Here is a 22369-nt window from a genome sequence, read left to right on the forward strand (position 1 = left end):
TTTCTTTTGGTGATTGGAAGAATTATTAAAAAAGAGGATATTTTGAGTTTTTGAGGCTCTCTAAAACCCCCCAAAAAAAAAACGATTTATGGCTATTTGTCGTGCTAGGTGCAAGGAACATATAGGGAATCTATCTTTCGAGACGTCCATTGCAAACATTTGGCAACTGCTATTTTTTGGTTAACACTGTTAAAAAGAGGGTGAAGAGAGGATTAATTTAAGCTGTTAAAACATAGTGAAAATCCCAAAATAACCTAGTTATGGCTATTTGTGGCGCTAGATTAAATTTAACAATTAACTAGTTTTTAACAGTTAATAATTAATTAAGGATTTGAAAATTTCCAACATTGTTTAATGTTTAATTTACTTTTAAACCTTTAAAAAAAAATTGTGAAATCAGTCGTTTTCGATTTAAAATATAATTTTCATTGAAAAATAGTCGGTTTTTTGAAAAATCACTATAAGTAGTGTTTCATGTAGTACCTATACTCCAAGGTTTTAGAAAATGTTTCTAAAGCACCCAGTTTTCTAGTGACGTGGGCAAAAAAAAAACATTCTCAACCCATAATTTCCGCTAACTAATCATGCAGTATGACAAACGGACATCCTGTATCTTGAAAAAGGGGCATTTAAGAAGGTATGTTTATAGGAACTATTTCTCATATTTTTGGATGTCCTCTCCTTGCAGTTTGTCACACCAATTCAGGGACACCCTGTATATTTGATTGACCTGTTTTGAATCTGAACGGTGAAGAAACGCTTTTAAAAACTGTTGAAAATCTTTTATTTCTAGTAGGTAGATCAAACAAAATTTACATGAAACCCTAGTTGGAACATGCTTATTCTAAACATCACTATGCATACCTAAATTTACAATTAAATACGAGAACAAATTCTATTTTTATAATTTAATAATTATCGTCATTAAATTTACGTACACAGAAAGTGTACAGAATTGTGAGTACTAAAACAAAAAAAATATGCACGTTTGTTATACAAAATAGTGCAAATGTATGAAATAAATTAATTTTCATATTTGTTAGTTGGTTTTAAACAAAAACTGTATTTATTTTTCCGGTTTCTAGTAGGACATTTTTGAATACAGGGTGGCTCTAAAATTAGTCAATATTTTTAAATGTAATACTGAACTCTATGAATTTTCCTATTTCCTCCAAGTGAAATTATTCAATACACCATGCTGTTTAATCCCTTAAACTACGATATATATAAATATATTTTAAGCATTAACCGTCATAGAAAATACTATAAAAAATACATTTTTAATAGTTCTGCCAGTGGCATTCCTACCAGCACATCACTGGACATTTTGAAGGTAAAAAATTGCATACCACTGTTTTTAGCAATACTTTTGATGTACCCTGCTAAAATAATACACCTGAAATTCGGATCACAAATAACTTATTAAATGTGTTATTTACAACATTAAAAAAATTCACTAAACTAATACAAAACGCAATTTATCATCAACTTCGGCTGTTTTATTGATCTGCTGTCGTAAATTCGGCACACACTGGGTAACCAACACAGATCCTGAAATCAAAATTCACTATTATTAAACATTTTATTTTAATTTAATGGTTGGGATTGCAAAACTAATTATTAACATAATCAATTAAAGCTTATAACGAGTGGTATTTATTAATTTATTTTTTTATGTAAAAGTGTCCGCAAATCGGATTGCAAAACAATTAGCAATTTTTTAATGCACTATAAATTCAAATAGTTGAAGGGGTCAAACCATTAAGTAAATAGTAATTTATAATGTGACACCCTGTACGACTCTATACATAATTTTTGGATCTTGTAAGATGGTGAGGGAGGCAGCTTATACCTTTTACTAACCAGTTTCAGTCTATTTGGTTTTAATTTAGTTGGATTGGATGCTATAACTGTGTACTTTTCTCATTTGGACTGGTGACTTTAAAATTTGAGAAACGTCTTCTGCCACGTATACAACATTTACTAGAAATGTTCAGTCAGTTTGGAAACTTGTAATTTTGACTCATCAATTTGTAGTACTTTACACCAAATAAGTAAATTACTAATGATTTTCACATTTCATTTTACTATTGATTTGTTTATTTGCATTACAGCGATAAAGTAGACTAGACTTTAAAACCAAAACACTTAGCTTAGTTAAAACAAAAGAAGTTTTTAAAAAAGTATTAACGTTTCGTGTAATATAGAAACCCGCTTAAAGCTTTATTATGAAAAAGATGGTTAACACAAAGATGGTATTGGATGGCATCCAGTCTTAAAAGAAGATAAAATCGTTCCAAATACAGCTAACAGGATTAATAAACTCGACAATCGAAACTTTTTAAGTAATAATAAGCCATCCGTAAATTGCATAAAAACTTCCAAAGCAGCTAACAAGTTGAAATTAAGCTCTTCAGAAACATTAAAATTTAACGAATGGAATAAAACCCGTCACCCCTGTTTATTTCTTTTCAGTAGTTCATTATTTAAGATATCTAATTTTATTTATGAGGCAGTTAAGATTATTTGGTGTATTTTAGTTTCCCTAGAAAGTTCATTTGTGGTAAGTTGTAAAGTTAACGGCTACAACTGAATGAGTTTTTCTGTGGGTGTTTAAACAACGTAGATAAATCTCATTTAGACAAAAATCCAGTTAAACCGTAGACAAAGGAAACCATTTGATGAGACTACAGTCCGCAGAGCTAAACATTTACTATTTTTTGAAACGTTAAGCCAACATTAAACTGTAGTACATCGTACTAATATCAGCAAATATCCGAGCACAGTATTTGCTTTGTTTCGCAAGCTGTTGTAATATATAACAGCATAATACGACATGACATGCCATTCGTCTGCGTTAAAAATTCCGTACTTGGCAAAATAGCGTGAAGCAGGTCACGGTTGAGGTGACAATAACATAACGACATGTTAGATTGCCTTTTATTTTTGACTAAAATTCCGTTCTTTAATGTCATAAAGGGTTTTTGGTTGAAGGATTAAAGAGGCAAAATTAAGAAGAGCTTAGTTTCCTGAAAAATTTAGCTGCCGGTTCAGTTTTGAAAAAGTATGATAAATTTCGTTTCAACGTGGAAAATAAGGGTAAGTATGTACTTTGAGCCTGGCCAACAAAGTCGTTTATTCGTAAGACGGATGTTAAGGGAACAAATAATAAAACGTGCGATAAGTTTATGAAGGGAAAATCGTAAAAAAACTCTACACCTCTTTGAAATAAAATCTCCAAAGATTCAAACTTTCTTTCTTCAGAAGTTCTCCAATTCTGGAGATACACTAAAATAAATTCATTGAATATAAGATCCTTCCGCAAAGTTTACCCTTATTATCCGACATTCCAGTAAAGTTGGGAATAAAATTTTAGGCAATAACTAATCCACTATTGATTATCAACTTTAATCCTTTGTTGTTAAGATTCCCTAAATAATATTACAACACGAATAATAACCGCAAAAGCTGCGTTATTTAAGTACCTAGATAACCTAAAGACTATTATGTCTGCTTTAGCGGATGGCAGTAGAGTAATGACAATTATATTAAAGGGATGTAGCAATTATTCCACAGTCAGCCCATGGAGAGTAATAAGTTAAGTTGTCCTATGTTTCAAGGCTTTTAGCTCACATTAAAGGGATTCAGTTAGTAATATGGCAAATGCGGTCGACAAACAAGCTAGAATCCGATTTCAATAATGCTTATAAACCAAATTAATCGCCGTATGAAAAGCGTGGCTTTACAGAATTGCTTAGCTTGCTACGGACTGCAATAAGTTAGCCAGACAAGACGCTCCTAAATTTAAGTAATTCTTTCCTGATTGATAAGTATTTTCAGATTGGAATCGTTTCCGCTGTGATTAGACGATAAAAGGAATGGATGCGATTGAATATGTCTCCGAGCTGATTTTTTCCAAGGGCCAATACGTTATACGGAAAAACTTTGACAATTTATCACACCCGTAGCTCTGGGTGCTATAAAAACTAAATTTTGCTTTGGAACTAACACCCTTATTCAAAAATAACCGTTCAAAAATCTGGCTCCTTACTACGGATTATACATGTTAGTACAGTGGGTTTTTTTTCACCAGTGCCAGCTGCTGAAAGCATATTGGATGAGCTATTTCATAACTTGGAATCCTCAAATCAAAGGAAAACTTGAAAATTCACATATTATGGTAGGAACTTCACCGATTTAGTAAAGGGAAACATCCAGCAGTCTTATAATTAATGAAATATTAAGTAGATATAACCCTTTTTGTCTATTAAACTGGAAGACAGCTGGTTTTGACTGGTATAAGTGGTATATTTAATATCTCTTTTTAGTATAGTTTTTAGGAAAATTTAATACAACTGAATAAAGTTGCCTGTTCATAGAAAGCTAATAATTCAATTATACAGGTTATTCCACGATAAATGCATCATAAGTTAAGGTTTGATTAAACATATAAAAATAACTCTAGTTTGCTATATTTTCATGGTTTCGCCATGAAGAAACAGGATGTTAAAGATGATTTGCATGAAAAAATCTAAATTTATTTATTTGCTGGATATTTTTGCAAAAAAAAAATTTACGCCGTTGTTTTTTCATAAAATTCAGTTCTGAATTCCTTATTCAATTTAGAACAGAAAAGCTAACTAGTAACTTTTCGGCACAAATTTCTGTTTTCTAGTAAAAAATTTAAAATCATGAAAATGTACTCAGACAATGGATGCTAAATTGTCGACTCTGTTTTCTATTCAGTTTCTGTTTTTTTTTCTATGTTCTGTTTTTAAAATTATATTCTTCATTCTTTACCTTGGCATTTTTTCAATAAAAAACTGAATAAATTGAAAGTGAAGATTTGGTATTAATTTTATTGGTACTTTTGTATGATATTTTATAATTTAAAAACGTACTAAAAAGTTTCAAGACACCTCTTCTGTTCTAAATTGAAAAGGGAATTCAGAACTGATTTTAATTTTATGATAAAACAGTGGCGTACATTTTTTCTCTAAATATTGATAGTAACAACATATTTCGATAAATACTTTGTTTTTATGGATTAATTAAGTCCTGACAAATTCACAGTTACCTCCAAAAATTAAACAAAACTTAGAGATATTGATAAGGATGTTTGGGGCTAATCTGTGGGGTATTCTGATTATTTAACACCCTGTACGAGAATTTGAAATTATTATGTCAAAACACAAAGTAATTCATCGAAAAAGAGGTAATACAATTATAGTACATTCGCTGGCAAGAGTTCCAAAAAACATTCACTTTTTGATAAAATATGGATTTTCTCCAAGAGTTGCAATAATTGAAAACGTCCAAACTTGTTTTTTTAACATGGCGTGTTATTTGTTTAAAACCACTATAAATAAGTTTTCCTAGATTCTAGAAAATAACAAAGTTTTTTTTAAAATATAACTTTTTTAAATCATCCTGTATACATTAGCTTAAGAGATAATTTGCAAACAAACTGTAATATCTTCTAGATAAATGAATTCTCTAATCAATTCTCCAAGCTAGACATTTGTATCTTGTTTTGTTTTCAAAATAATTTAACTCAAATTTAATCGCAAAAAAAATAAAAAAATTAGTCTTTTGGTCAATTAAAAGAACTTTTTTTTAATAAAGCACCTTCATTATTTTGCTAAATATACCAATTTAGGGACAAATCGCCTCTAAATGCTCTATTATTAACATATTTAGTTACTACCACCTAATGTCATTATTTCAAACTGTTGCTGTTGTAGTTAAATAGCAAAAATCGATCATTCACCTGGAGGGTAAATTGGAAAACAATCTTTCAATATTTTTTAGTATATTTTAATTGCAGTCACTTAAGTAAAAATTGGAAATAAATTGATGCTTGTTTCAATGGTATTTAAATTTATTAAAGAAGAAATTTAAGTTATTCAATTTTAATAATTTCTCAGCCTTTCACCCTTTTTTGTATTTATTTGCAAGAAAACTGTTGTAAATGTATGGTAAAAATGGTATGGTTTACCACACTTCGTATACCTAATAACTGATAAGACATTCAAAAATCTAATTTAATTACTCTTTTGACACAAATGCTAAACCTAGTGGAACAGAAAGTTGACTTCTTCGACAGCCAGTATATCCAAAACTTTCAACTTTGAAGCAAAAAAATTTGCATAAACCATTGCCAATATAGGTAAATTTTTGCATAAGTAGGTCAGAATGAGTAAATTACATAATACAATGTCAAATTATATAATTGGGCATCACCAAGAGGCACAGGTAGTATCTAAACTTTACTAATTACAAAACCATATTTTATATAATTGGCCAGCGTGATTTCCTCTAATTAAACGGCCGTTAAATTTGAAAAATCGAAAAAATAAGCTTCTACGCAGAAGTTCATGGACGCATAGTGAGATAATAACTACTTACTCAAACATACAAGCAGACAATTTGGTCGTATTTAACCTTACCTAAACCAGCTCTTCTGTATTAAGACCTAAGGCAGGAACGTTGCCTGGGACTCATCAGATCTCGGAGTGTTCAAGGCTTGAGTGGACTCCGCAGAGTCACTGTAACTTCCAGCAACGTCAGGTAATGTAATTTCATCAAACTCAGTGAGATCAGCAAAGCTGCCCTGGGTGGCTTTCACTGACTCGTTGTCAGATTCCGATGACGTATCAGTGTCAGGTTCTGAGGGTAATTCCGTTGGTTCTCCCTGAAGGCTCTGAAACCGAGCTTTCGCTTGTTGCTTCTCCTTTTCTAGCTCGGCGATGGTAGCCTTGATATGGTACATTTGATTTTCTATGTACACATTATTTGGCTGGAGTTTCAATATTCCTCTGGAATGATTATAAAACATTAGTGTACTGGAAACTACAGCACGCTAACGGCCCTAGGGCTTCTGGATGAAATTCTTACTTGCACCTCTGAACGATTCGCTTCATTTCGCATATTTTGTCTGCATACCATATCACTGTACTCCCTAAGTCTATTTTTTCGGTGTCAGGATATTCTAAGTCATCAATACAAACATCGATATGTTCCATATTAAATAAATATTAAATGTTATTAAAAATTAAAAAAACTGGTACCAAAAACGAGCGGGAACTATGAAGTGACGTTCGACTCAGTCAATACGGCGCACTGGACAGAGTTCTAGAAAATTTATGACAGTCCACATATTTCAGTGTTGCCATATTGCCAAATGTATCGACAAAGTAAGAATTTAGGTTTACTGTACAAAGTGCTGTAATAGGGTAATTGATTTTAAAGGTAGACATTAGAAAGTGTAGCTAATTAAGTATATAAGTCCCTTTATTTATAATTCTCTGGTAACACGTACTTTATAACATTCCAGCTTTAAGTAAGTCAGGTTAGGTAATTTACAATTCGTATTATTCCGTACTTTTAGTGTACGCGGTAGAGTACTTAGGGGTAATCTTTAGAGAACAACATCATAAACCAAATTTATATTGATAAGGCTACTACAAAATCAATACTCATATGTAATGAAACCTAAATCACGTAATATTTTAGTCCTGCAAATAAACTCATCAACTTGTAATCGATGCGTATATCTTGTTAACGTAAATGCATAACCGCTACCCCCATTTGGCTTCTAAACTCGACCGAAAATGTTTTGTATTGCATAAACGATAGCGAGAGTAGATAACGCTCTGAATCTCTGATTTCTACAACAAACTCAACCTTAATATTTAACAGAACTTATTTGTACCTTAAACTTAATTTAAATAAATTAGCAACACCAATCGGTGTGTTTAGTGTAGTGTACTCTACTATACTCTGTACTCTACTCTGCAAGAATTATTTCCACTCCCACAACCCGGCAACCCTGCACTTTTTCCTGTCTGTCGAACGTCAGCCGTCACCAAGCTCTCTTTCTTAGCCAGGCCGGGCCGTAAATCTGTATGCCTTCTCTCTCATGGCGTACACGGTCATGTATCAGAGAAAGATAACACCTGACCTGACTATGGTGCTCTGTGGATGTCCTGCTAAAAAAAGGCGCCTTAACTTAAAACTTGTTTATTTACGTTTAATTTTTAATATTATTAGTTAATTCTTTTGTGATTTTTGTGTTAACCTTTTATTTTAGAGTTATTTTTTAGTCGTGAAGCTAATATTGATATCTGGGAAGCATGATTACAAGTAGTTATATTGGGAGATTGAGCCAGTTTATTCACATTCACAGTTCATACTGAAGATTCATTGTGTTTGCTTCAAATATTGATTTAAAGTACATGAAAGATCATGTAAGTTTACAGTAACACTCTATTTACATATGGGTTTTCTAGGTATTTCTATTACCATAGCTGATATTTTATTGCTGGAGAAGTATGTCTGATTGTTTGATTAGGCCCCCTATAGATTGTGATTATAGTTCTTTCTGGAACCAAGCACTCTGAAAGACTGTAAGTAAAGCTTTAAGCAGCTGGAGTTCAATTTGCTTTACAATGATCTGTTTGAAGAGCCCCCAATCCTCTTGATAACCTGTTGAGGTAAATATTAACTGAACTATTATAAGGGGCTTTTATTAATTTAGGTAGTGTAAATTAGCATTTAAAGCTTGTTGTCAGGGATTGGAGTTATATTTCAGATCTTAGCACATCTATTTTTGCTTTATTTTACCACTAAAGTGTAAGAAGCCAAACATATTCATGCCACATATTATAGCTACTTAGAGGCTTAATTCACTCAAGTGATTCTCAATAAATGCATTTTAGTTAAATTAATATGGTCTTAAGTTTGTGTTTATGTAAATGATTCTGTTATTGAAATATTAAAAGAGCAGAAATTGCTTGTTTTTTGTATGTACCTGTACTATTTGTGTACATGTTATGTGAATAGTATTCTGCTTTAGTTATTAATGAATGTATTATGAAATTCACCAAGGTGATTTTCCAATCATAGAATTGAAACAAATCTCAGGACACATACACAAATGAAATGAAGGTATTTTAGAGATATAAACAGGACAATAAAAAAGTCTAGGTACCTACTCTAATAATTGAAACTATGACAAACACTTCTTGTAATCGATTCATTAATACTGAACTTCTGAGTCCTACAGCTCTTATAAGTAGTATTTCAGATTTACTTTTAGCTATAATTCAGGGTTGTACATTTTCACTACAATGTGTACACTATAATTATGGATATCCTAAAGAGTATTGTATGTAGAAAATTTAATCTAGCTATGTCAAGAATGAATGAAGTTATGTAATAAAACCATTAAACAATCTTAAATTTTATCATATCACCCTGTATCTCGGTAACAACGCATTTTCGGACACAACTTTCTGCGTAAAATCCAATTCTCTAGGCATGGTATAGGTTTGGCCGTGTAACCCTGACTCACCCTGTATATTTTAACATATTATTAGTAATATCAGTCATAGAGGGTTATTTAATTAAAATAATCTGCCCCCCATACGTACTTTCGGTATCTCAGAGTGAGATACTTAATTTCAAGCATAAAAAAACTGATATTAAATCACTATAACATATTTATGTAATGGCAATATTAAAAATGAAAAACATGATCACATACCATATTACAAAATTAATAGACTAGTACATTAAAGGAGGAAACTTCCTCAATATAGTTAACATAACAAAGTAGTCCCTATTCACAAAGGAGGACAACACACGTTCAACCACTTCCGACTTAGTTTCCTGGTTTCCTGCATAACATAGTAATTTCTATGTTTCCTTTAGATAAAAAAGTTATAAACTTACGTTAGATAGGTGTGTACTAATCACACAGAACAAGGGCTTATTCCTTCCCGATGGTTTACCTCCAAGCCATACCGTGATCTTGCATATTTAGGATTACTCGTTAAAAAAGAAAAATTTAAAATCCTGCCCGGAATGGCCTGATTTTTACAAATAACCCTGCAACAATGAAAAATACGTATAAAATCGATGAAAGAGGACTTTATCCCAATACAAATATCACTCACCATGTTATTTTTTGTAGAACCTACATCATTAGACATGCCAGTCTTTTGGATATGCCAGAGAAATCTTTAAAATCTTCCCGTCATTGACATTTTGACGAAAATAGTTTTTTATTTGTGGTTTTTAGATTCAATCGTTATCGATTGCAATGTCAATAAAAGTTGTTTTTCTGTCTAATTTTAATAATGGGTCGGCTAAATTAAAACGTCTGTGAGAGTCAGCTTTAGCATACTAAAAGTTAGTAATTTGAGAAGTTTTTCAAACTAAAAAAATTAATGCTTACTAACAAAATCCTCTTCAAATATTTTACATTAGAACTTCGTAGGCTGATGAAATGTTGCAAGAACAGATGTGGCAATTTCAGGCTTGTAAAATCATTTCTCAGAGCCAATATTGCATTCCAAAGTAAAGGGGTTTCGCTTCCAAGAATTGTTGATTAGATTTTTTTTATTTATTACAAAGAAGCGAACAAGATGTTACTTTTAATTATAAACTTTTTGATTTAACTTCTTAATTAGAACCTTATGTGTTTAATGTCAAACATAAAAAAGACACCTAATTTGTGTGATATTATTTGCTATGTTAGTTTAATTTAAGAGGAAATAGAAAAGAGACAGATGTTTGGTGTACTTGGCTAAGCCGACCATTCAAAGGTATTTATGGCTGTCCGGTTTGTCCGAGTTTATTGCGTTTGAGCTCATTAATTTCCAGGGAGGAAGATAAAACTTAACAGCTTTTCTCTAATGTTCTTGGGCTGGCAAGTAAGCTGATTTTTTACCTGTTTGATCTAGCCAAAAAGCTTTTCAGATCTCGTTTACAACATAATATATGCGCATAGCTTTAAAAGCCATGTTTTTTAGTTTACTTGATGTAGCAGCTTTATCAAGCTTAGTCAGAGAATAATAGATCAATAAAACTGAATATTCAAGAGGTTTGCAACAATCGCGTATTCAAACAGCATACGTAATCATATTACCTGCCTTGTAGGCTTGTTGTTATATAGAATTGACCTCATGCGTCTAATTGTCTGTATCTAGGGAGGCCGTAGAAATTATGAGGGGAGTAATCCCACCAGTTACAACGGTGTTTTGTTAGTACACACTTTTTAAATTATGGGGGCAGGAAGGACGAAAAAAAGAGAAACATTGTAAAATCATGCATTAAGCTCAAAGACAAATGTTCTCTGCTAATTACGTAATTTACGGCCCCAAATCAATTCATAGGGATAATTGCGATTAAATTGTCTCTGCTTAAACGTAAATGATAGGGTACTGCATCGAAATTACAATTATCCATCAGTTCTGTGGAATAATCTGGGAGATAACAAAAATAATAAGGCTAAAGCACTAGTCCTTTTCTCATTTGTAAGGAAAGGAGATAGTTAATTTCAATTTCGTAGAAAGACGATCGTGGCATAATTTCGGCTCGAAATCAACATTCCATTGACCATTAAGTCCAGGGAAACAGGCTAGGACCGTCCACGTTCACTAATTTCCAAGGGTTAAGAGGGACTAGGGATCGCTAACTTCGCAGTTAGCCCGTCACGTTTACTTCATCTGTCTGTGACTGGATTCTGCTTGCCTTGCTTGTGCCTGTTTTCTGGCTGCGACGTTCCCCCCGTTTCCAACTATAATTTTGGAAAATACTTTAATACAGTAGGACGTGCCACGGGCACAAAAGTTATCTAGTTGACCTGGACGAATTACTTTTAATTATACGAGGCGGTTCGTGCACGATCGTTGCATATTGTGCAAGCCTCGAATTTATACAATTAACGCAATTGTTGTTTTATGGTGATTTATAACTTCCAAATTCGAAACGTTTTAGTTCGAATCTATTACGTTTAAACAGCTGATGCTACATTACCATCGAAATTGAAGAGCTCTCATAAGCCATACGCTTTATTCCGCCATGTTCGACTTTATTAATTAAGTAACTAGTATTGAAGTTATTCACTTACTTTTTTTTTCAAAATAAAAATAATAATAAACCTTTTTGTATTGTAACCGGTTTCTGTGAAAACTAAACAATTAACAATTAAGAGAGAAGTCTTAACAGAAACGCTTACAATATAATGCTCTTGTTCATCGTTTACAGAGCAATTTACCCTTCTTGCTTTTGAAAATGTTCTTTTTAAAGGCTAGTAGAGCCTCAGGTCACAGTTGAAGAAACTGAATTGCTGACTTTTAATTGAATTGCCTTGCATTTAAATAATGACAAATATTTTGTTGCAGGTAAGCCGTACACAAAAATTACGTAACAGGTAAGCGTTTGTTTTCATCTTTTGTTGTTTTCGTATGTTAAATATGGTTTGCTTGAAGAATAGAGAACCGTCTAAAATAATAAGGGGTGAGCAATCATTTGTGCCCAAAAAAAATATTTCTATAGTTGAGGTTTATATTAGTCTAAGTAAATTCTGACTTGTGTGATTATCAAAATTAGTCCAAATTGGATGTTATCAATTAATTAGCAGTTAATAGGAAACAATACAACCAACTATTGGATAACAATAAGCTATTACATTGTTACTAGATGTTATAAAAATTACTAAATGTTGTTGGGGCTAAAGCTAAACCAAATTACTTTGTTGACTGTCCAATTCGAAGAAAATTAAGAAAGAAAAATAATAACACTATCAAAAAATGTCGACGTTTCGCTATATTCTACAGCGTCCTAATAATGCTACACTATCTAAAAACAGGTTTACCAATGATGTAATTAAAATAGAGCAAAAATTAGGCGCATACGAACAAAGTACAATCCAGTAAGTAATATGTTCTTAAATAAATAAGGTATTTATGCTGATGTAACAGTTTTGCATATACAACATTATATGATTATATTTTGTGTTACGTTAAGCAGTACATTGCTTATTTGAGAATTAACGTTTTCTTCAGTGATCATGTTAAAATAACATTCACATTTTAGTACTCTGCCTAGCTTAACTTGACCACCTTGACCAATTATACAGGGTAGTTCAGTGTCAATAGTTCATCATTTGATAGCCCATCAAAAAATAAGTTGATATGAATTATGCCATTTTTTCCTGAAATATGTTTCTAAGGAAGATAAAGCCCTCCAAAGTTCAGCTGAAAAAACAAGTACTTATGAAATTAATATTCATTATGCGATGTTAATGACGTTTGTCGAAATTGTCCAGTGGCGAAGATCGGTTTTATATTTCCGCCCTATTTTCTATACTGGATATTTTTTAAAAATGACATTTTCTTTTAATTTCTTTATTCATTATGGAGAAGGAAATATCACTTGTAAAATTTTGATTTGAAATTTCGTTTACCAGATGATTGAGTTATTACATTTTAAAATCCAAAAAAAGACTGATATCTGGAAGGCCAAAAGTTTTTTTATAAAAATACAACTGCAAAAGTGATTGGTCCTTCCAAAAAAAAAGTAGACATGCATTTAAAAAATAAACTCGTTTCAAGAAAGATACAGTCATTACAAGATCATCCTGTATCTACGCCTCTGGACAGTTTTGACAAAAGTTATTAACATCATATAATAGCCGTTTTCTTTCGGTTTGTAATTTCGGATCCAAAGGCCTCATGACCCAAAATTCACGTGACCTTCGTGTGATTTTTGCAATCAGGGTGTCATGTGATTTTTAGATCATAACCCTGCTTAGTTACAACCAAGTTAGAGTTACGTTTAGTGCAGTTATAACAAAAAAAAAACGATTTTTTAAACTGACTTTTGGAGGGTGTATCTTTGGAAGCGTTTTTCAAGAAAATGACTTAATGCGCAAATCAACTTATTTTTTGATGGGCTTCAGATACTAACTAACAGAATAGTATAGAATGCAGTGAAGAATACAGATTGTCACTTAACATCAGCAAAACAAAAATAATAGTGGTATCTAAATCACCACAAAACTTCCCTGACATAACCGTACATGGTTAAAAAATTGAAAGTGTGAGAAAATATAGTTAATTACTTGGGAAATGTTATCAACGAAAATAACGGTAGCTCTGAAGAAATCAGGATCAGAGTGGAAAAATCTAGAGCCACATTTACTAAACGTACGAGAATATTGTGGACAAATGCGGAGGTTTTGCCGAGAATGCAAAAAGAGAAAGCATTGACAATTACTACTAACGCAAAGTGCAATACTTGGGACATGTCATGAGGGGAGATAAATACCAGTGGCTGCATCTTATTATCCAGGGAAAAATAATGAACAAAAGATCCGCAGGAAGAAGAAGGTGATGGTTGAGAGAATAGTACAATTGCAACAACTGCCAATTGTTTAGCTCTGCAGTTTTAAAAGTACGCATAGCTTTGATGATAGCCAAACTTCGGCACGAAGAAGAAAACTGGACCACCCTGTATATATTTTAGACTACAGACCAGATACAGAAAAAGTTACTACATAAATGAGGGATTTTTATTTTTAAATTTAATAGAGAAATGTTCTACGATGGTTTGACTTGATATCATTTCTGCTTTGCTACATGGTGTCCCAGGCAATTATAATTAACATGATACAGATGGTCTAGTTTTATTTATGTGACAATTTTGCAGCAATTTTGTGTTTTTAATTGTTTGAGCTTCTAATGAAAAATCTTTTAAGTGTTCAAATTCTTAATGTTCTCCCAGAGCATGTGCATAATCTAATTAAGTCACAGACAACTCTGAACATGAAAATAAATGTTGCACGAGAAAACTCCTCCATGATGGTGCATGATTACAAGCAGTTTTTTTAATTTTGCATAGCAGCCATATGGAGTCTCGATTTACTGCTCACATAACGGGGTACCATGAGAAAGGCAAGAAAAATTGCAGAGATTTTTTTAAATTTAAAAATCAGGTGCATATACGAGGCGTTCCGTTGGTCTTCCCTGCAGTCGGGTAAAAGAATGAATTAAAAATAAGCACATGTACTGCGAGGTTAGGAAGAAGCAAGCATGCTATGAGATATTAGGTCACAAGAAAATGACAAGATAAATTAAATGGGAAAGCCTCGGGAGACCCTAGACACTTTACCCACAGTGATTCCTATCCAGATCAAATTACATAATCTCCCAAGGGAGAAATAAATGGCTGTTTTATTAACTGTAACTACAAACAGGTTAGATAAGCAATAGTCAATCTAATATCGGGTATTGTTAAAACGAAATAGTGTTAATTTAAAATTAGGTGAAACGAATAGAGCTGCAGCTCCAGACAAAGTAAAAGGAAGAAATGAAGAAATAATTGAATGGAATGCTCGAATGTAATTTTCCGGCAATGCGGAGGTTTAGCGATTGATGAACCAAATATTTCGATTTTAACTGCTGCCTTAAGGAGTTCAATTAGTTTTGTCGCGGTATAAGTTTCCAAATTGAAAGCATTCTATAAGACGGGCACAAGTTTTCTGCCCCGGGATTCACTTGTGATTAATGTGCTCGCTTTACGAAAACCAATCTTGTAGTCTTAGTCTTGTTTGTCCGTACCGTATTCTAAAGGAATGTTTTTTATCATTCTTGACAGTCAGTTTGGACGCGTACTTTGTTTTTCACGAAATAGGAATTAAAACTTCCGGTCGCATTCCCTTGTCACCCTCTTACACGCCAAACTTATCATAAACGTAAACATCGCCTGACTGTAAAAAAAAAAATAAAAACCAATGCCCTATTTAATGTCCCCAGTTCATTAAAACCACAGATTTTTCTGTTTATTGAAGTTGTAGCTGCACTTGTGATGGTTTATGCGAAATATTAATTACAAAGTTATTTGCTCCGCTAAAGTTTTCAAAACTGTCAATGGAACAAAGTTGCACGGCAGCCACTATACCGAGGCATACAAAGAACCGTGTGCGGAACGTACGTGTTTTAATTTTGCTTCATTTAGTTGAAAACTTTTCGGGGCAAAAAGTTTTTGTCCCGGTCGGCACTTATTTCGTTGATTTAAACCTAATTAAATACGTTTTAAATTTTGGAAGTCCACAATAACAATTTTAATAGCCTCAGGAATGTTAAAACTCACCTGTGTGGTATTATTAGATTTTCAATTGTAACTACTAATCAACAGAAATTTACTTGTACCAACGCGCATCAATTTTCAATTAAATTTCGCTTTATGAACGTTTTCCTATAGTCGAGCGAACGTACAATAATTCGAACTAATTAGCGATATAAAAAGACGAAATTGAAGTTTTAATCTTTGAAATTCTCAGTTAGTGCATACCATCTGGCCAAAATTAATGTAAAATCGATAATCCGCTCCAACTAAAGCGTTCGGCTAAATGGCATAGGGTTTTTCTTTAGAATCAATGCCGCAAATTTCTTCTGATTTTAAGCGCGATCGTCTCCGTTATTCAAAACCAAAGGAATTACCCTTTAATGTGTAGAAAGAGGAGAAGGAATTCTAGCAATCTAAATACGTTACGCTCAGGATGCAAGATTTATTATAAAGTCAAATGTTGCGGCTCTAAAATTGCTCCGAAGATATTTCTCAAGAGGTAATCAGGAACAATAACGAGGTTAGACTGATTTGAGTTAAGGAACGTTTTGGAGTTTAACAAAACGGAAATTACGACGAAATATTTTGACCCTCTTTCTCATCACTTTAACTTTGACTAAATGAAATTTTAAACACCTTTCTTTTTTATGTTAGTCACATAATTTATGTGCGTATGATACTCATGTACCTTATATATTATAAACTTAAATGTGACTACATTAACATTCATATTTAGTATTCAATTATATTTATTTACATGTGGATGGTTTTTAGGTTTATGAATTGACAGAGACCCTTGAGCAGCAAAATTTGTTTTCAGAACTACGATGAGAAGTATTTTAGAACTTAAAATTTGAGTTAAGTGATCAATGCAAAAAACTGGTAAGTAAGTAGTATCATTCGCTGTTAGTAATTTCAGACAAAACTACTACTGTCCATCAATTTGACAATTTTAACGTGTAAGAAATAATCCTTAAAGAACTGAATTATTTTTTACTGACCATATCATTCTTATTGGGGTCCTAATGCAAGGAGTACCATAAAGCAACTACCACCAAAAACTTTTTTCCCTCCCTGAATTATATAAAATAAAAACTCGATAAATATATATCATTTAAAATCCCAACACCCCCATTGCAATATGTTGTTATTCAAAGCTTTGTAATTTGCAAAAGTGGAAAGCAAAAAACTGGATCGTGATATTCGGATTATTCCAAAATTCGTACTTAATTGTCGGCAATAAATATCGCGTATGAGCGTTTTGATACTCCATTAGTATCATTCTAGAATATTACTGTCTACTTTAATTGTTTATTAATATTTCACAACACCGTTTAATCTGTGAATTATGCAACAAATTACGTATAAAGCGAACCGATCGGGTGTCATGGCGTGTTCAAATTTGTATACATCAAAACGATTACAATTATTGAAAATTGCGATTTTTGCTAATAGTCTGATTACCGCTAAATATTGCGATAACTTTAATTACCAGTTTAAACAGCAGTTAAATGAATGTTGAAATGTTTACTGCTTGTCGAAAAAAAGGGAAAATGAAGCTCGTAGATGTACAGGCCAAAGAAAATTAAATAGTGCATCTGCTTTTTAAAGCAGGTGTTTCAAAATTATTAACCTTAATTTGTACACTAATATCAATTGTTTCAGTCAATCAGTTAAATAATTAACCATACTACTAATTAAATTTGTTGTTGATTTTTCAACAAGTTTTGAAAACAATTTTGGTTTCTTGGACTTCTATCCTGAAACTTCAAACAGAAATTATTGATTTACTCGTGCAGTGGTAAAGTTAAGAAGACATATTCAAAGTCGTCTTTAAGGAAGATTAGTCTTGCACTGGTTTTCAAGGCTTTGAGACTAGTAAAATTTGCTAATTTGCAGTAATTTGTTCATAGTCGTCTGCATTAGTTTTTGATAGTAACTTTTGCTAATTCATGCTTTTTTAGGATAGGATAAATATAACCTGATGACCTACTCTAATAATTAGCTAAAGGAAGTCTGGTCCACAATTGCATAAACCAAAACTTAAACAAAATTAGAGTAAAAATTTAAAATGTGTGCTAATATAAGCAACATTACGTACTGGTCAAATCCTGACACTAAATATTTGCCATATTTTGGCTCTATAGAGTGGCTCTAGGGCTTGAGCTAAATGTAGTTACAGAAGCTAATTTAAAGCTCTTTATTCTGAAACAGTTGACAAGAGGCTACTTAGATTAGAATTACAGTTAAATAAAATATGTTTAAGGATTAAGAGTGAAAATCACTCTTTATAACTTATTTGATTTTATGTCTATTCTTATATGAGTTTTAAAATTACTTAGCCTGGTAATATTGATTGCACTGCAAATGCAAGACCTTAGAAATTATTCTTTACTACATTTTTTTAAAGTTCTCCACACTAAGATAAATGACTTGGTATTCAACGTTAAGTCTGAAACAGGTTTACATTAAAACTGATATAGTTTGTGCACTATTGGAACAAAACAGATTGCTAACTAATTCCGATAGAACGTTTCAAACACTTGATTCAGTTTACATCCATAAATTTTACATCAAAAAATTTTAATAATCCTTATTTCCACTAAAATCTAAAATTTTAAGAGAAACCACACGTTTCACACATGATCATCTTTGATATTGTAATTTGGTGTGGTTGTCACTCTAATTTTGTTTTTCGGTATAATACAACATTTGCAAACTTAGTAGGATTTATTTCAATTATTTATATTAGATTGCTTGAGTTAAATTTTCTGCGGATTGTACATGTCTTAAAGCCTTACCTAGCAAGTACATAAAGCCTAGTTATTATCATTCATGTGTTTTTAATCCTACTTATATCGCGGGCCCTGGCCCATGTCGATGACACTGGCCGGCCATATTTGGCCAGTTAGGAGACCCCTACTTTAGAGCATTATGGAATTAAGCAAATGAACGTACAAACGGTAAGGGTAAAAAAATACTTCCCGTTTTCAAGTATTTTCTTTTGCTTGCAATAAGAGATCATACTTTCCTATGAACGCACTATTGATACTAATGTGCAGAAGCTTTTTTTGTATTGATATCCAAAATGTAATTAATATTTGACAAGAAGCATAAACAGCAGTTTTATTGAGAAAATTTTGGAACTTTGCAAAAATGCCAAATTGTTTGCATTCAGAAAATCAAACAAAAACTTTTAATGAAATTTATACATCCATTCCACTTTGTTTTTTTGTGTAGTACGTACAAACGGAAATTCCTGAAACTAAATGTGAAACATCAACAAATATGAGATGTGTACATTTTTCCTTCAAAGGCTTTTAAAATGTTTGCTCTTGACTGACTTTTTTATATCTGCCACAGGTATATTCTGCCTCTTTCCTTTTTAACCCAAGTTTTTTTCGTTAAGGCGCAATTTAAAATCGTAAGTTTTAATCCGGTGGGTGTTTTGAGATAATTGAATATTGATTAGATAAATTTCGTACATCCCTCTAGCTTGATGAGAGTAGCATATATTTATACGTTGGCCGGGAAACTTTTAATATCGTCTATTTTCCGAGGTCTCAAAAAGAGGTAGATTAAAGAATTAATATTCTCTACATCGTGCTGGCGAGCTTGATTTATAATTAACCTTGCTAGCCAGAGAGTTTAAGCCCGCTAGTAAAATTCTTATATTTGAAATCCTTTCGTGTAATTTCCGCCTTTACAAAATTACCCATTATAAGTGTTATAAATTCCGCTGGAGCAAATCAGTCCAGAGTTGTGTGAACTAGTTCCATTAGAACAAAAGTTAAACATCTGCAAATGAAATTCGTACTAAACGTATTTTTACTGAAATCTAAATTTCCAGAATGTGATATGCCTGCAGAGCTCTAACCTTGGTTAATGATTATATCACAGAAGCGTACCGTAATTAATTTGGCCAAAGCGATTGGGGAGGTCTGTGATTCGAAAGTGCTAAAATATGGAGAAAACGAGCAGATATGAAGGCATTAAACTTCCTTAAATGATTAAGGCGGGTGGAGAAAACTGAAATAGAAATCCAGTGCGGAATCCCAGCAGAATATAAAGCCGTAAATTGTACAAATCTAGCACAAGTTAATGCGCCACTAATTTCTCATTCCCTAGACACAGTGCGGTTTTGTCAATTATATAGTTACATCACTATATTTTGCGCCGTCTGGCATACTGCTGTGTGTTAAGCTTGTCTAACTTATAACCTACTACTGCACATTTGCGGTTTACGCATCAACTGCCAGTTAATGTCAGATGGATTTTATATCAGGAAAAGTTTGAATAAAAACTCCAGATAAACCCGAAAAGCTTCACCACCAGTCAGTTTCAATTTTGCGGTTCAACGTCCGGATATTGTTTTTGTTCCAAACAACGCTTCCCACACCAAAGTTCCGGATGCAATTTTTTTTTAACGCTCAGGTCCATCAAAACCCCTTCTCACGAAGAAATAAACTGAAGATATATATAATTTCAAAGCTTCGACCCTCTTCGAGGGAAAACCTTTTTGAGTGTAAGTTATTGCTTATAATGATTTTTAAGTGGCTGATTTTTGGACGCCCAAAGAATTTGTAAGAGAACCTTGTATACGCGAATATTTAATGCCGCCCTTTCAGAAATAAGTTGTTTGTTTCACTCTCTAAATCCCCATTAAATCACTAGAGTGCTTTAAAAGACTAAAAGGTTCTTCTATTATTATCTTTTTAAAATCTAACTTAACGTTAAGGGTTAAAGTAATGTGGGGAAAATAGAGTAATTTTCGTACTGGGTTCATAAAATCACTTTTGCACTCTGGATTGACTGCGTGACGTTTTAGCCCACCCACGACATTTTCTCTCTGTAAAATTAAGGGGTGTACGTTTTAATCGCTATCGCTTCATAAAGCCTATTTAATCCGTGACGTAAAACTTTCTAAGTTTAATCGAAGTCTAGGAAACTACACGAAATCAATAACTATATTGTCATGTACCCTTGCTGTGGACTTAAATTGGAGCACTGACATTGTTAAGTGATATTTTTGCACCACTTTTATACTCAAATACAAAATTTAATAAAACAGATAATATTAGGGTTAAAAATAAATAAAAAATACTCTGGGGCAAATCACATGGCTTACAAATAAATCAAACGTGACATAAAACATGTTTACAAGTACAATTATTATTTTGTGGTTTTATTGTGTGCACAACTCTCCTACCTTTACAGTTTATTTATTCAGTGGTTAGATTGGTTTTATTGCGTTTTTGAAATCAATATCAGACTGATCTCTCCAGTTCCGATTAATGCAGCTTTATATTTATAAAACTGCAGCATTCCGAGCGATATTTCAGCTTTAACCTGTTGTTACCAGAAACATCGGGCAGCAGGAAAGGAAGTAAACTATGTATTTTCCGGAAGTAAATTACGTATCTTTGGGGAGCAAATTTTTCAAGATAAAAATAAAATACTTCCTTTTTCCACTGCGAGGAATTTTTAATTCTTCAGAACGATAAATTCCCGTTCGAATTATCAGATTAATTTTTCGTGTGCACTAATAAATTGATTAACTAAAACTTATCCGCTGAGTATAATATTTATACCTTCTATGTGTCATAATGTGGACCGAATAATTTTACCGCATTAATGGATTTAATAGAATATATTATATTGTTACCGAATCCCCTATTACTATGATAATATATCGCAGACATAAAATTAAAATAATCATTGTTGTGTTTCATATTGAAAATAACCCATATATATTTAGGTTTCAATTAAATTGGATTAATAAGCAGAATCCAATTAAGGTCTATTTTTTGAAGCAAATGGATTAACTTTCAGTTTTTCCAGTTTCATTATTACTATGCCGTATTTATCTCCGAGCTTTTCATTAAAAAGCTCTATGTAATGCACAACGCGCATATTTCTTTTTTAAGCGCTGATTAACTCTGCTGCTTAATGGGTAATCTTCATTTCACATTTTTGTTTACGTTGAAAATCTTAGATTTTTTTAAGGTAGAATTTTGAAGTTTTTTACATTCTTTTTCATTGACTTTTGTAGAGGAGCCAAGCTTAGAGTTATTTAAAGTCATCAAAGAGTGGCTTAGTTTTCCTCAGTTTCTTATATTTTCAGTATTTTTTAATCAAAAGTGACCTGAAATATTTTTATTAACTTATCCAACTTTTCGGATTTTTCTGTCAGTAAAACTGCGACTAAATTGGTTGCAGTGAAAATGCGTATTATTCATTTACTGATATATAGGCCCATCAAGAATTTTTAAAAATGCTTTATGGAAAAAATTATAAGCCATAAATCATTTTTGTGGTAAAGTAAATCCCTGTCGAATTTGTTAAATTAATGCTATTTTGTAGCGTTTGGCCATCTAATTCTCATAGGCAAAACAACACGTTATGGTCTGTTTATGAGGCAAAGTATCAAGAGTGTCCCAAATAGCACTAT

At 32.4% G+C, this 22369-nt stretch overlaps 2 protein-coding genes across 2 annotated transcripts in view; one reads left to right on the forward strand and one right to left on the reverse strand.

The window, feature by feature from the left end:
- LOC145738856 (lachesin-like) overlaps nt 1-22369 on the forward strand; it is a 192670-nt gene that overhangs the window by 86519 nt on the left and 83782 nt on the right. The gene's annotated exons all lie outside the window — the stretch shown is intronic.
- Nucleotides 769-7211, reverse strand: LOC145738942 (uncharacterized). Its single transcript, XM_081994134.1, has 3 exons — nt 6898-7211; nt 6450-6818; nt 769-1551 (listed from the first exon to the last, which is right to left on the reverse strand). The coding sequence occupies exons 1-2, from the start codon at nt 7023-7025 to the stop codon at nt 6476-6478; spliced, it is 471 nt and encodes a 156-aa protein (XP_081850260.1). The 5' UTR covers nt 7026-7211; the 3' UTR covers nt 769-1551; nt 6450-6475.

Source organism: Ips typographus, linkage group LG16 (genome assembly GCF_016097725.1).
Source record: "Ips typographus isolate SLU linkage group LG16, UJ_Ityp_2.0, whole genome shotgun sequence".
Lineage (NCBI taxonomy): Eukaryota > Metazoa > Arthropoda > Insecta > Coleoptera > Curculionidae > Ips > Ips typographus.

What these genes read in the sequence shown, in the direction of transcription:
- LOC145738942 (XM_081994134.1), bottom strand. Translation starts at nt 7,025, where the DNA reads ATGGAACATATCGATGTTTGTATTGATGACTTAGAATATCCTGACACC. An exon ending in CGAATCGTTCAGAGGTGCAA is followed by an intron (nt 6,819 to 6,897) that starts GTAAGAATTTCA and finishes TAATCATTCCAG; the next exon opens with AGGAATATTGAAACTCCAGC.